The 12407-nt window shown below is 61.3% G+C and overlaps 2 protein-coding genes across 2 annotated transcripts in view; both read right to left on the bottom strand.

Annotated features, from left to right (window-relative positions):
• Positions 1-1344, bottom strand: part of HCN2 (hyperpolarization activated cyclic nucleotide gated potassium and sodium channel 2) — a 22369-nt gene extending 21025 nt beyond the window's left edge. The window contains exons 1-2 of the mRNA XM_077760585.1: positions 1299-1344; positions 1026-1189 (exon numbers count right to left, since the gene is read on the bottom strand). Of these exons, the coding sequence (XP_077616711.1) occupies positions 1026-1189; positions 1299-1344 (210 nt within the window). The remainder of the gene's footprint in view (positions 1-1025; positions 1190-1298) is intronic.
• Positions 1345-4670: 3326 nt separating this feature from the next.
• BSG (basigin (Ok blood group)) overlaps positions 4671-12407 on the bottom strand; it is an 8122-nt gene continuing 385 nt past the window's right edge. Inside the window, exons 2-8 of the mRNA XM_077760584.1 lie at positions 7226-7382; positions 6400-6482; positions 6136-6272; positions 5785-6061; positions 5394-5418; positions 5185-5267; positions 4671-4744 (exon numbers count right to left, since the gene is read on the bottom strand). Of these exons, the coding sequence (XP_077616710.1) occupies positions 4671-4744; positions 5185-5267; positions 5394-5418; positions 5785-6061; positions 6136-6272; positions 6400-6482; positions 7226-7382 (836 nt within the window). The remainder of the gene's footprint in view (positions 4745-5184; positions 5268-5393; positions 5419-5784; positions 6062-6135; positions 6273-6399; positions 6483-7225; positions 7383-12407) is intronic.

Here is a 12407-nt window from a genome sequence, read left to right as displayed (position 1 = left end):
GGCGGGGCCCCGGGGGGCGGGGCCAGGGGGGAGGGGCGGGGGGGGTCCCGCCTCTGCCCGCGCCCCCTCCCGGCGCGCCGCGCCCAGACCCCGCGCCTTGGAAACTGAGGCCGCGGGGTCGGTGACCGCCCAAGGTCACGCGGCCGAAGGCCTTGGAGACCTGCTCGGGCCTCGTTCTGGAAAGGGAAACTGAGGCCCACGAGGCGGAAGGACACGCCCAAGGTCACAGCCCCGCCGCGGGGCCAGAGCTTCCGCGTGCCACCTTGGCCAGGGGCCCTTCCCGTCCCCAGGGTTCACCTGCCTGAAGGGGGCAACCAGGGCGGGGGAAGTGATACCGCCCCGCGTCAGCCTCTCTCTTTTCTGTAAGTTAGAATTTCCGTAATAAAAGGATGTTTTTAAAGGCCAAAAGGTCCCTTGTTGTGTAATTTGAGGGCCCTGGAAAGACTCGGAAATGTGTCGTGTGCAGAGGGGCAAAATGGAGTCCTTGAGGCCAGTCTCCAGGGCTTTCTGGCCTCCTGCGTGTAAGGAAAACTGTGGCCAATAGGAAGGGCCTCCCGAAGTTGTGGGCACCTACCCCTCAAACGGTGCCCTAAAATTCAGTGGAGGGCTGGGGTCTCCTGGAAGGCTGGTGGGTCCCAGGATCATAGGGGGGACCCAGAGTCCCTCCCCGCTTCCCACTGATGCCCACATGGGAGTCCCACTGGAGTGCCCCATTTCTCTGCCCCTTGGGCTCAGCCCCCACCCCCGGAAGGACACCTGAGGCTCTGTGCCAGCGCCCAGAGCCAGGTTAGGGAGTTATGTGGTGTTAGGTGACATGGGAGCACGGGCCCAAGACCCTGTCCCTGCCCCTGGTCCCTTTCTGGGCTCAACCAGAGGTCGGGGGGGGGGTGTCCTGAGAGGCAGGTGATGGAGACAGAGGAGCCCCCCACCTTCATAGCACTGTTCAGTGGGCACATCCATCTGCTGGTGTGTGGGGTCCGCGAGAGCAGAGATGTAACCTGTCCCTGCGTACGGTGGGTACTCACTGGGAGGGGCTGAGCCAGGCCGTCTTGAGCCCGCACCAGGCCGCCCGCCTCAAGCACCAGGCCGCCCGCCTCAAGCCCCGGGGACTCCTGTGGCTCCGCCAGGCAGGTCGGGCCTCCCAGGGGGTCACTTCCACCAGCCCAGCTGGGCAGGGCCGCTCTCTGTCCTGAGGGGGTGAGAGAGAAGCTGGGCGGGCAGTAGAGTTGGCAGTGCCAGGCTGCAGCCCGCCCCAGGCAGATGTGTGTTCCAGCTGAAGGGGGATCTTTTATGCTCACCCTGGGAGCATGTCAGTCTGGGCAGGCCGCCAGAGCCCCGGGGCATGCCGCTGAGAGCAGGGAGGAGGCCGACCCAGGGCCCAGCCTGAGGACCCACCAGGCCTGGGGTGGAAGAGGCGGGCCTGGACCTTGGGGTCACCTTGGGGGTCCAGGCTCCTCCTGAGCCTTGAGGACCCTGTCCGCAGGTCCTGATGACTCTTCATACCACAGACTCCCCCCCGGGGGCCAGAGGGCCACCAGCGTGCCTCTCCCACCCCGTCACCACCTGGCCAGGACAGAGTATTCTTAGTATTCACTCAATTCATTGATTCAACAAATCTTCAAATCTTCGTTAAGCGCCTGATCAGGGGCCGGGATTTAGAAGTGAACCTCGCAGGCCACCCCTACCCTGCTGGGGCTGACAGTTGAGCAGAGGGGACAGTGAACACAATAAACATTACATTTAATAGATAATTAGAAGGTGACCAGTGCTACACAACTCAGGCTAGGAAAGGGAGGAAAAAGGTGCTGGGGGGGAGGGCTGCGATATGTCCCGAGGCCTCCTGGAGGAGGTGATGTCCGAGGGAAAACCAGAAGGGGCGGAGGGCTGGACACTTGTCATGTGGACATCTGTGGGGAGAGCGTCCAAAAGGTGGCATGGTCCGCGCAAAAGCCCTGAGGCAGGATGGTGCCTGGCATGTGGGAGAAGAAAGCGTACCAAGGAGCCAGGCGGTGGCTGAAGATGAGGGCGCGGAGAGACGGCAGTGGGGCGGGGCAGGGCTACCGTGTGGACGGGTCTGTTGCCTAAAACTGCTCTCGACTTGCCTTTGGAAGGAAGCCCCAATGGCTCCGCACCATCCAGTTTGCCCCCCATCTGCCCTCACCATTCTTGGACTCTGCACACAGTGTGTCTGCCACCCTGAGCCCCGGGTACCTCCTTTGGCGCTACCCCCTGCCTAGACTCCGGGGGCCATCTTCGGACCTCCACCCACAAGCCTGCTTCCTCTCTAGCTGGGGCAAGTCCAGGTTGAAAGCCCTGAAGCCCATGCGGTTCGCGCACCCGTGCGTGAAAAATAGTTTAAGACCAAGCAGACAAAATGAGGCCAGCGCTCGTGGCAGGCCCCGGGCCCGCGGCGGTCCTGCGGTTCCAGCCTCAGGGGCTGCCGGACTCAAAGAATACGGAGATGTCTGATAAGACACGGGTGTCAGGGTTAGGAAAGAGACGGTGACGTGTCCGAGGTCTTAGAGCCACCCGTGCAAACACCATTGTGCTCTGGGGGGTCCCTCCCAGAGTGGCCAGTGACCTCACTTCATGGCGTCTGCAGCGAGGACGTCCCCAGGTCTGCTGACCTAGGGCACAGCAGGGTTTTCCTTTCCCCACAGAGATCACTCTCCTCGGAGGATGCAAGGCTGGGACAGGACAGGCAAACCCGGTGACCCCCCGGCACGTCTGTCCTACTTCGTGTCAGCCGTCTTCTGCTGCGGGGCGAGACCCCATATCCCTCCCTTGCTGCCAACCAGTGGGAGACCTCGGTGTGCCTGGGGGAGGTGCTCTGGGGCCCCATCACAGGCTAGTCGGGGTGGGGTGTCCCAGGGAGAGGATGGGCACCCCCGTCCGTGGGGCCAGAGAGGCCCATGGGTGACTTCCGAGCGGCACCCGGAATGTGCCCTTGTTTCGTCTACTGGACAGCCCTCCTGTGCCCTCCACAGATTGGGACCCCGCGACATTGGTTCCTGAGCCCCCAAGCACTTGCCAAGTATGGAGATAGTGGCTGCTATCACTTCATCCCACTCTGGGGAAACTGAGGCAGGCCTCAGCAGGCTGTTAACAAGAACACTCCAGTAGCACAGGGCTGCACACTGTGGTGCTCCTTAAATGCTCACAGGTAGAAGGATGAATACTTAAGTACTTACAAAAGAAAGCTTACAAAGCTGCTTGTGAGTGGTCCCGATTTCGCTAATTACTCATCCACGTGAGAGGCATCTACGAGGGGAGGGTCTTTTGGACGAGGAGGACCAGTGCGGGTCAGCTAAGGGGACCGAGCCTCACTCCCCACACCACCCATCATGCCCCAGGCTCTTCCTGCCCCAGCCCTCGAATCTCCGGTCTGGACCCAGCGCAGAGCGCAGCCCGAAGCACGGGGACAGAGCCCTGGCCTCCCGAGGGACACAGACCCCCAGCAACCCAATGCCCCCGTGTGCCTCTGACCTCGGGTGGAGGAGGGAGGCCGAGCCCGAGCCCCGGGGCCTCCCCAGCAAGGGGCCAGCCCACCTCCCCCCCAACACAGCCCAGCCACGCCATGGGTGCCCAGCAAACCTCAAAGTGTAAGTGGTGGGTGCCCCCAAGGAGCTTCCGGTCGTAGGGAGGGTGGGCCAGGCGTGTCCAGGGCCAGGCTGGTGCGGCCCCAAGAGCCCTCTGTGAGGCAGGGGCTCCACCGCCCCCTAACGCCGGCGCCGGAGCAAGTGCGGAGCGCCCTCTGCTGACAGCCTGGGGGAAGGGCGGGGCCCACGGCTCCAGCCGGTTCAGCTCCTCCCTGCCACCCAGGGCGGCTCCCTTTCAGAGCCCAGGAGTCTCAAACTGGAGGCTTGTGGCCAGGCCTGTCTTCAGCATTTGTGGCGTCATCATGCTGGAGTTTTTGCCCGCGGTGGAAACTAAGGATTTCACATCCAAGCCCTGACTTCTGGCTGCTCCAGAGACTTGGGAAGAGTGGGCTGGCTGGGGGCGAGGCCTCTGGCTCCTCCTGACCCCAGGGGGGAGGCGTGCTGCAGGGTCACCCTGCACAAGCCCTTCTTTCTTTGGGGGTTTCCCCGTCTCACACCAGGCAGGAGGCCTAGATGGCACGGGCAAGGGCACCCCGGCTTGGAGAGGCTGTGGCTCACGAAGCCGTGCCTCCTGCCCGTCCAGGTCTCCCCGCTTGTTGCACTTGTCAGGCTGTGCAGCGCAAACCGGGACCTCTTTCTCCTGTGGGCCAGCCTTAGAAGGGCCACCTCTCCCACAGCACTGCCCTTCAGGGCTTTCTAGGCCTCGGTGGCCCCTTTTCAGCCGCAGCAAAGTCCCAAGGGGCAGCCTCCCCATCATACCTCACTCAGACCACAGGGGGCTTTCCTGCCCAGGCAGGAGGGTGCCACGCCGCTGTGGGTGGGGTGCCTGTACTTTCCAGGGGAGCCCACGGGAAGGATTCCCAGGCTCCCCTGTCTAGTCCTCTCTGAAGGTGGGAAATAAGCTCAGAGGGAAGGGCTGCTGTCTGGAGGAACCAGCTGGTCAGTACCGCATTCCCAGGCCCGGACACTGCTCCCAGTGCACCCCGTCTGGACGCAGCACCACATGGCGCNCCCCGGTTTTCCTGTTGAGACCCAGGACCGGCGCACACGGGAGTCTGGAGAGGTGACGGGTCAGCCTTTATTGGTGAGCAGGCAGGTGGCGGGTGGATTGCGACGCTGGGCAGGGGCCCGTGGCTCCTCCGCAGCTGGGCGTGTGGACAGCAGGGGTGGTGAGGGGCAGGCAGGGCCCGAGCCGTCCCGACACACAGCAGCAGACTGAAAGCAACCCGTCAGCATGGACCGCAGGCAGGCAGGCCGGCCACTCGCACAACCCCTGACCTTCCGCAAAGGGTCCCAAAGAGGCCCAGCACCCTCAGGAGGCAGAGCCCCAGGAAAAGGTCAGTCTGCCCTTCACAACCCCAATGATGGGCTGGGATGACAAGGGGATGTGCTGGGGGGATGGCAGGGACAGATGGGGGGCAGCGAGGGGACAGAGGACGTGGGAGTCTCACAGGAAGCTCATGGCTTCCCCAAGGCGCTCACAAGGTGTTTACAAAGGAAAAACAAAACTTCTAACGAACAGTATCCTATATGTAGAAAACCCTAGTTTAGTTTAAAAAAAGGAAAAAAATTTGACGTGACCCACGGTGTGGTCTGCTTTTGCAGGAAAGGNTGGCGTTCCTTTGGCGAATGTTCTTGCCTTTGTCGTTGGTGTGTCCACTGCTCTTCCTGGGGAGGGACAGGGGGCTGACGATGCTCAGGAGGACACAATAGTGTCCCTGCCCCCACCCCACCCCCACACACAGTGGAGGCTGTCCAGGCCCTGCCTACCCGCCCAGCAAGGCCACAACTTACAGAGGAGCAGAGCCCGTGTCCTCATCTGTGCAGACGCGCGGCCACATGCAAGGAGAAGACAGGCGGTCAGGACTGTCCCCAAACGAGGCCCCTTATGGGCTGGCGCCAGTCCGGCCGCCAGCACGTGCAGCCTCAAAATGAGCTGTCCGCAGCCATGGCCCAGGGGGCGCCCGGGAGCCCTGCCCGTTCCCCTCATATGCGGCCTGCGGGCGCCAAGCTCAGGTGTCTGAGCACGTTTGGTGCCACAACCCTCGGGCCCCAAGCAGCTGCCACAGGCGGGGGCAGAGCCGCTGACTGAGGATGGCGGGCGGGGGGCGAGCCGACCTCTAGCCAGGGACCCCTCAGCCCCCCGGGGTCTTGCACCCCAGCGAGCACACGGCGTGCGGCTCACCGTCCAGGACCTCGTCCGGCTTCCGACGCTTCTCGTAGACAAAGATCACAGTGACCAGCACCAGCACCTCGGCCACGATGCCCAGGAACGGCCAGAGGGCAGCGAAGCGGTTTCGCACGCGCAGCACGATGACGGCCTGGCTGGTGCCCTCGGAGTTGGTGCCGTTGCAGGTGTACTTGCCGGGGTGCGTCTCCAGGTCCAGGTTGAAGATGTGCAGCTCGGTCTTGGTCTCCGAGGACACCACGTAGACCTTGTTCTGGGAGCTGTTGCTGATGACCTGGGGCGGGGGCGGACTTTGTAGGGACCGAGGAGGCGGAGGCCGGCTCCTCCCCGGGCAGGCGTGGGCCTCACCTGTTCACCGGAGCTGTCCTCCCTGTACCACACCCAGTCGCTGACCGGAGGGAAGGAGTCCGACTTGCAGCCCAGCACTACGGACTCCCTCTCAGTGGCGTGCTCAGACTTCTTCACGGCCTTGATGTTGGGGAGCCCTACAGGGGCGACCCAGCAAGGCAGGAGCCTGAGCCCAGGACCCTGGAGAAGGAGCTGTCCTTCCCTGGGGGGCTCTTCTGGCCCTGGCCCCTGCCCTGGACGTGCCCGAGGGCCGGCGGAGCTCACCCTTCACTTCGATGCTGGTCTTGCCTGCGTGCTCGGGGAGGAAGATGCAGGAGTACTCGCCGGAGCGGGCGTCCAGGTCCACCCTGCAGGCGGACGCGCGGCAATGAGAAGGGCACGCGGCAGGAGCACCATCCTGTCCCGAGTGAAGTTCAAACCTCTGCGAGCCGCAGGGGACCCCACCAGGGGCCAGAGCAAGGCCCAGCTGGTGGCTCCACTGAGGGGTCCCTGCAGGGCGGGAGGGTACAGGCTGCCCGCTTCCCATCAAGGAGAGGCGAGGTGTGGGGTGGCAGTCGGAACTGATCCCCTCAACTGACCCGGCTCCTGCACCGATGAGCCTCTGTGCCCAGTCACCTCTGAGAGCAGACCCTGGCTCTGGAGCTGCCTCGGGCACCGCCTAGGACCAGGCTGCAGAGCAGGGTGGCACAGAGAGCCTGAGACCTCAGTGAGCCGGGCACTCCGGGATTCCGAGCCGGGAGACCCCAGGTCTGCCCGCCCTCCCCAGCCAGCACCCTAGAGAAAGAAGGGAAGGGTCTTGGAGGCCAGCCTTCCATTTAGCAGCCCCGGGGCCCTCGCTGGATCCCAGGCCTTGGCCATCTCCGATCCCTACCTGGGCTTCTCACAACTGAGGGGTCTGAGCAGGGCTCGTGTCTAATGTCTGTCCAAAGCAAGCCCACAACTATGACCTTAGTTCTGACCAACCAGAGAGGCTGTGAGCAGCAACAAGGTGTCCGAGCCTGCAGGGCGCAGGAGGGGGCCCGGGGGGGGACACCTGCAGGCTGAAATGGGGTCCAGGGTGTCTGCGGCGCCCACCCCGGGCCCCACTCACTCGTACTCCGTCTTCAGGTCAGGCAGCGCATCCTCCTTCAGCACCTTGCCCCCCTTCACCCAGCGGTGGCCGACAATCTCAGTGGTGCTGTGGTTCAAGGCACAGGTAAGGCGTGTTTTGGAGCCGATATCATCTACAGATGTCCAGATCCCGCTCCCTAAGGGCCACAGGAAAGAACAATGGCAAAAGGTCAGGGCAAGAAAGGACCCAGGACCCTCAGCCGCCTGCCCACTCATCCCCATGGCAAGCCTGCAATGGCCCGGACACTCCAGGCCGTCCACACTGGCGACAAGCCGTCCCAGAGGAGAGGAGTCCTGAATCACACGTGGCTCCTTCTGGAAGGACACCTTCCGCGGAGTTAAAGGAGCCCCGGGTCTGAAGTGCTACTGCTGCAGAGAAGAGGGCTTGATGCAGGTTTCTTTTGGGAAACGTTCTAACCAGGTGGGCCTCAGATATTGGAAACAAAAGCCAGTGACCATCCTGGGTCCCAGAACCAGGACCAAGACACTGGCTACTGAGTCCAGGCCTAGCGCAGTCTGGAATCCTTTATTTAAAAAAATTTTTGTAAATGTTTAGTTTTGAGAAAGAGAGAGACAGAACATGAGCAGGAGAGGAACAGAGAGAAAGGGAGACACAGAATCCAGGCTCTGAGCTGTCAGCACTGAGCCTGACACGGGGCTTGAACCCATGAATCATGAGATCCTGACCTGAGCCGAACTCAGACCCTTAACCAACTGAGCCACCCAGACGCCTCTGAAATCCCTCTTTTAAAACATAAATCTAGGGGCGCCTGGATGGTTCAGTCAGTTAAGTCTCCAACTCTTGGTTTTGGCTCAGATCAGAATCTCACAGTTGGTGAGATCGAGTCCCACATGGGACTCCGCACTGAAAACACAGAGCCTGCATGGCATTCTCTCACTCCCCCGCTCTTTCTGCCCCCTCCCCTGCTCATGCTCTCTCTCTCAAAATAAATAAACATTAAAAAAAAAAAAAAAAAGAAATGGAAAAAGAAAAGATAAATCTACTGGACACCTGGGTGGCTCAGTTGGTTAATCGTCTGACTTTTGATTTTGGCGGAGGTCATAATCCCACAGTTCAGGAGTTCGAGCCCCGAGTCAGGCTCTGTGCTGACAATGCAGAGCCTGCTTGGGATTCTCTCTCTCTGAAAATAAACATTAAAAAAAAAAGTCCTCGGGGCGCGTAGGTGGCTCAGTTGGTTAATCGTCTGACTTTTGATTTTGGCGGAGGTCATAATCCCACAGTTCAGGAGTTCGAGCCCCGAGTCAGGCTCTGTGCTGACAGCTAGCTCAGAGCCTGGAGCTGCTTCGGATTTTGTACCTCCCTCCCTCTCTGACCCTCCCCTGCTCACACTGTCTCTCTCTCAAAAATAAATAAGACACACAAAAAAAATTAAAATAAGCTGCATCTGGCACTGTCTTGGCCGCCATTCCCTCACTGGATGCTCCTGCAGACCTGCTCCCCCGCATCAAGGCAAGGGCATCCGAAGTGGGGACCCGCATACTCCACGCGTTATCTTCCACGTGGGCCGGGCAGGACCTGGCTCCACTCTGAAGACCCAGGCACTGCTGCCAGACTCCCAGTGGCCGCCCTTCCATTCAATTTCCAACCAGGCAAAACTCCCCACTGGTGTGAGACATTCTCTTTAGGAATCAAAACTCACTTAGAACCCAATGGAGAGCAGCCTGCTGAGGCAAGGAGGCTTGAGCCAAGGGCCAGAGTTCAGGCAGGAAGACTGCCAGGCGCCGAGGGGCCCCAGGGTGGAAGGAGAGGGGCATGGGGCTGTGAGAATGGACCAGGACTCCCTCTACACCAGACACCGACCACCCAGGGGGCAGCAAGCCGCCCCTGTCCCCGGGACGCTCCCGTCAGGTGTCCCCGGAACCCAGGGCGCCCAACGGCTGCCCACACCATCCCCAACCCACCTCCCCGGGGAGGGCGGTGACCTGACAAAGCTGGTGCCCAGGCAGGGCAGGGAGTGCAACTCCACCCCCCAAGCTCATGTGCCCCAGAGGCGTCCCTTCTAGAAGACCACGCCCAGAGGATTTGGGCGCAGAGATCCATCCCAGGGCTATTGGCAATAAGCTTCTTTTCCATGCAGTCTGTATGGAGAATCCTACAGCATAAAATTGGATGAAAAATCAGAACGTGAGGCCGTATCTGGAAAAGCCACAGTGCTAAGCAAGCAGCAAGCAGCAGGCTCTCGTCCACACAGAGACCCAGTCAGTCATGAAAATTTAACCTGAAGACCCAAAAAGGCAGCAGGTGGTCTTTACTGGAGAGAGATCACTTCAGTCCTCCCCTCCCCTGTCCCTCTACAGACTGACCACAGGCAAGCACTCCCAGTCCGGGGAGGGGTGGCCTCTGTGTGTGGAAGAGGCTGGACCCAGGTCTCAGGACTCTAGCCCGGCAGGGGAAGAGGGAGGCAGGCAGCCCGGCCACACAGGAACGACGGGGAGGCTCCCTTCTGCTGCCCTGGGCACTACCTACCTTTGGCGTGTGCGCACACACCCAGGACCTCGTGCATGTGCGTGTGGATACATGGGTAGAGGTGCACACACAGCGCCCACAGGGGTGGACACGGGCACGCATGCACACGCAGCACCACATGTATGCACGTGTGGGCATACGGGTTCAGATACATATGTGGCCCATGAGTGTATGCAAATGCACATGCAGGGACACATGAGTGCACACACTCACAGCTTCACGGCTGTGTGGGAAGGCACAGGCTGCTGCTCTGGAGCAAAATGGCACATGGCCCAAGGTCCTAGGGACGAGTGGACCCTCATGCCCACCCACTTGGGGCGGCCCAGAGGCCATCCACTGGCNGTCCACTCCTGCTCAGAACCCTCCTGTGGCTGCACCGTTTCTCCAGAAGGATCACCCCCTGGCAACCCACATTTCTCCGGAGTCAAGATTTCCCAAGATTGCAAAACCCACAGCCGGGTGCAGAGCTGGGAGGGTGAGTCAGGGCAGGAAGTGGAGCCAGAGACTGCCCTCCTCCTGGAGGCATCTGTGCCCTTGTCCCCACACCCAGAGGCTGCTAGAAAGGTCAGCCCGATCTTATCCCAGCTACGCTCTGCCTCCCTCGGGGAGAAAGAAGTGGCCCAAAGGCCAGAGGCCTGACAGGGCCACTTACAGAAGGGAGCAGGGGCGCAGGGTCTCTGCTCTCAGAGACGGGCCAGGGCACGGAACCCCCACCCCACCTCCCCCCGCCCATGTCTGAACAACCACAGGCTAACACCCCTGTCCTGTGTGTGGGTCACACACAGCAGGGAACTGAAACAGGTCCTACCTGGCCCAGAAGACTGACAGGGGAGGGCACCGAGGGATTCACAGGGACAGACCCTCAAAGGCCATGGGGGCAGGAAGGAGAAATGAGGGAGAATACTCGACTCCCCCCGTCAATTTTCGCCAAGTGACTGTGACCCATGTTCTCAAGTAAGGTCACCTTCATCTAAAAACAGCCGCCCCTCCTCCCTGACCTCAGGCAGCTGGGCAGGGCACGGGGCCAGGCAGGCTTTATGGAAAACAGCCCAGGAGCTAGGGGATGAGGCCGCCAGCTCCCACCCTCCTCCCAACCAGCCTCAGCAGCTCTGCTCAGGTAGGAGGAGCAAGAGAACATTTCTGGGATGCCAGCTGAGGGTTCTGGGCCTCTCCGCCCTCTCCTCCCCTCCCTCTGGCCAGGAGGCTGCTCCTGCTCCCTTCACCTGAGGCTCAGGCCGAATCACCAACCTGCAGGACCTGGCTAGCAACCTGGTGCCCACAAGTGCCCTCCCAACGGGGCGCGCCGGGACAGCGGGGGTCCTCCTGGCAGAAGACCTGTGCTGGGGCCTCAGCGGACCCAGGTGCTGACCCGCCAGGCGCCTGCCACTCAAAGTGAGGAAACAGGCTCCTGCAGACCTCCTGCACTGCTTCTGGGGAGCTCACTGACCCAGCCCCAAGAGGCGAACACGGTCACTAATCCATGTGTCCCGGCCAGAAAAGGGACGCATGGCATTTGTGAGAGTCCCCCGGAAAGGTGACAGAAGTGAAAAGGTCCCATGTGGGTTCAGACACGGCAGAGAAGCGCTAACCCAGGGTTTCCCCCGCGACAGGAGGAGCAGACCAGGGACTTCCTCCCCGCCGGGCGGTCCGTGGCCACCTCCTGCCAGGAAGAGCGATTCCTCACGGGCTCCAGCCAGAAACAGCAGCAAGTCGCCCGCACTCGTCCTGCCTGCGGGCTCCTGTCTGGGGCTCCCAGAGACCTGCTGGCGGACGGTGATCTGTGGGCCCGCCTGGGGCCAAGGCCCCTGCCCAGAGGCGTTCAATAAAGGGTCATTCTGATCATAAGGAAGAGGAAAGAGGCCAATTGAGATCCTGAAGTGGGTCAGGAGTAAGTGGGTGAAGCTTCTGCAAGAGGCAGCTCCTCCCAGACCTGGTCACAGACACTGTCACCCTGCGCTCCTGCCTCCCCAGACCCTTTTCTGCACTTTGCTCTCTGCAAGCCCATCACTATAAATCTTTAACCCAAACCAAAACGGAAGTCCACTCGAGGAAGAAAATTTCTACCAGGCAAAGAGAGGCTATCCTGCTTTCCCCTGAAAAACACGCTTCCATCCATTTTCCCTGAGCTTCTCCACACCACCCACCAAACACTGCCCACTCCTGTGCAGAGCTCCCACAAATAAGTGCTGTTGGAGACTCTGCTAAAATACACCCTCTCAACACATCCTGCTCAGAACTGGACTGCCAAAGCGACCTCACAGTGACCTTGGGACAGTCCCCTCGCGCCCTGGGCCTCAGTTTACACTCCTGTTAAAGGGAGAGGGTGGACCAGACCCTTCTCGTTCTGTGGCCTGGACTCAGACAAAATCAAAGAAGCAGAGCGTGTTCGCTTCCCGACGAGGGTTTCAGGGTCTGGGCAAACACCAGGGGGCAGGTGCCTACCCGAGCCAGACACGGGACCTAAATCCTGGGAAGAATGACAATCCCTTCCAGGGCCAGACAGCCCGCCGGCTTCAGGGGCGGGCATTCCTCAGCCCTAGGGTCCGCGTCCACGTGAGAGCCTGCGGAGGCGGCCACCGCTCCAGGCCACACAAGCTTCGCCAGGGCTCCGGGGACCCCGGGACCGCGCCACTGCACCCCGCGGCGGCACAGGCACGGCGCAGGCGGGGGGACC

The sequence above is a fragment of the Crocuta crocuta genome, unplaced genomic scaffold (assembly GCF_008692635.1).
Source record: "Crocuta crocuta isolate KB4526 unplaced genomic scaffold, BGI_CrCroc_1.0 scaffold443, whole genome shotgun sequence".
In the NCBI taxonomy this organism is placed as follows: Eukaryota; Metazoa; Chordata; class Mammalia; order Carnivora; family Hyaenidae; genus Crocuta; species Crocuta crocuta.
This window is presented reverse-complemented; position numbering and strand designations above follow the sequence as displayed.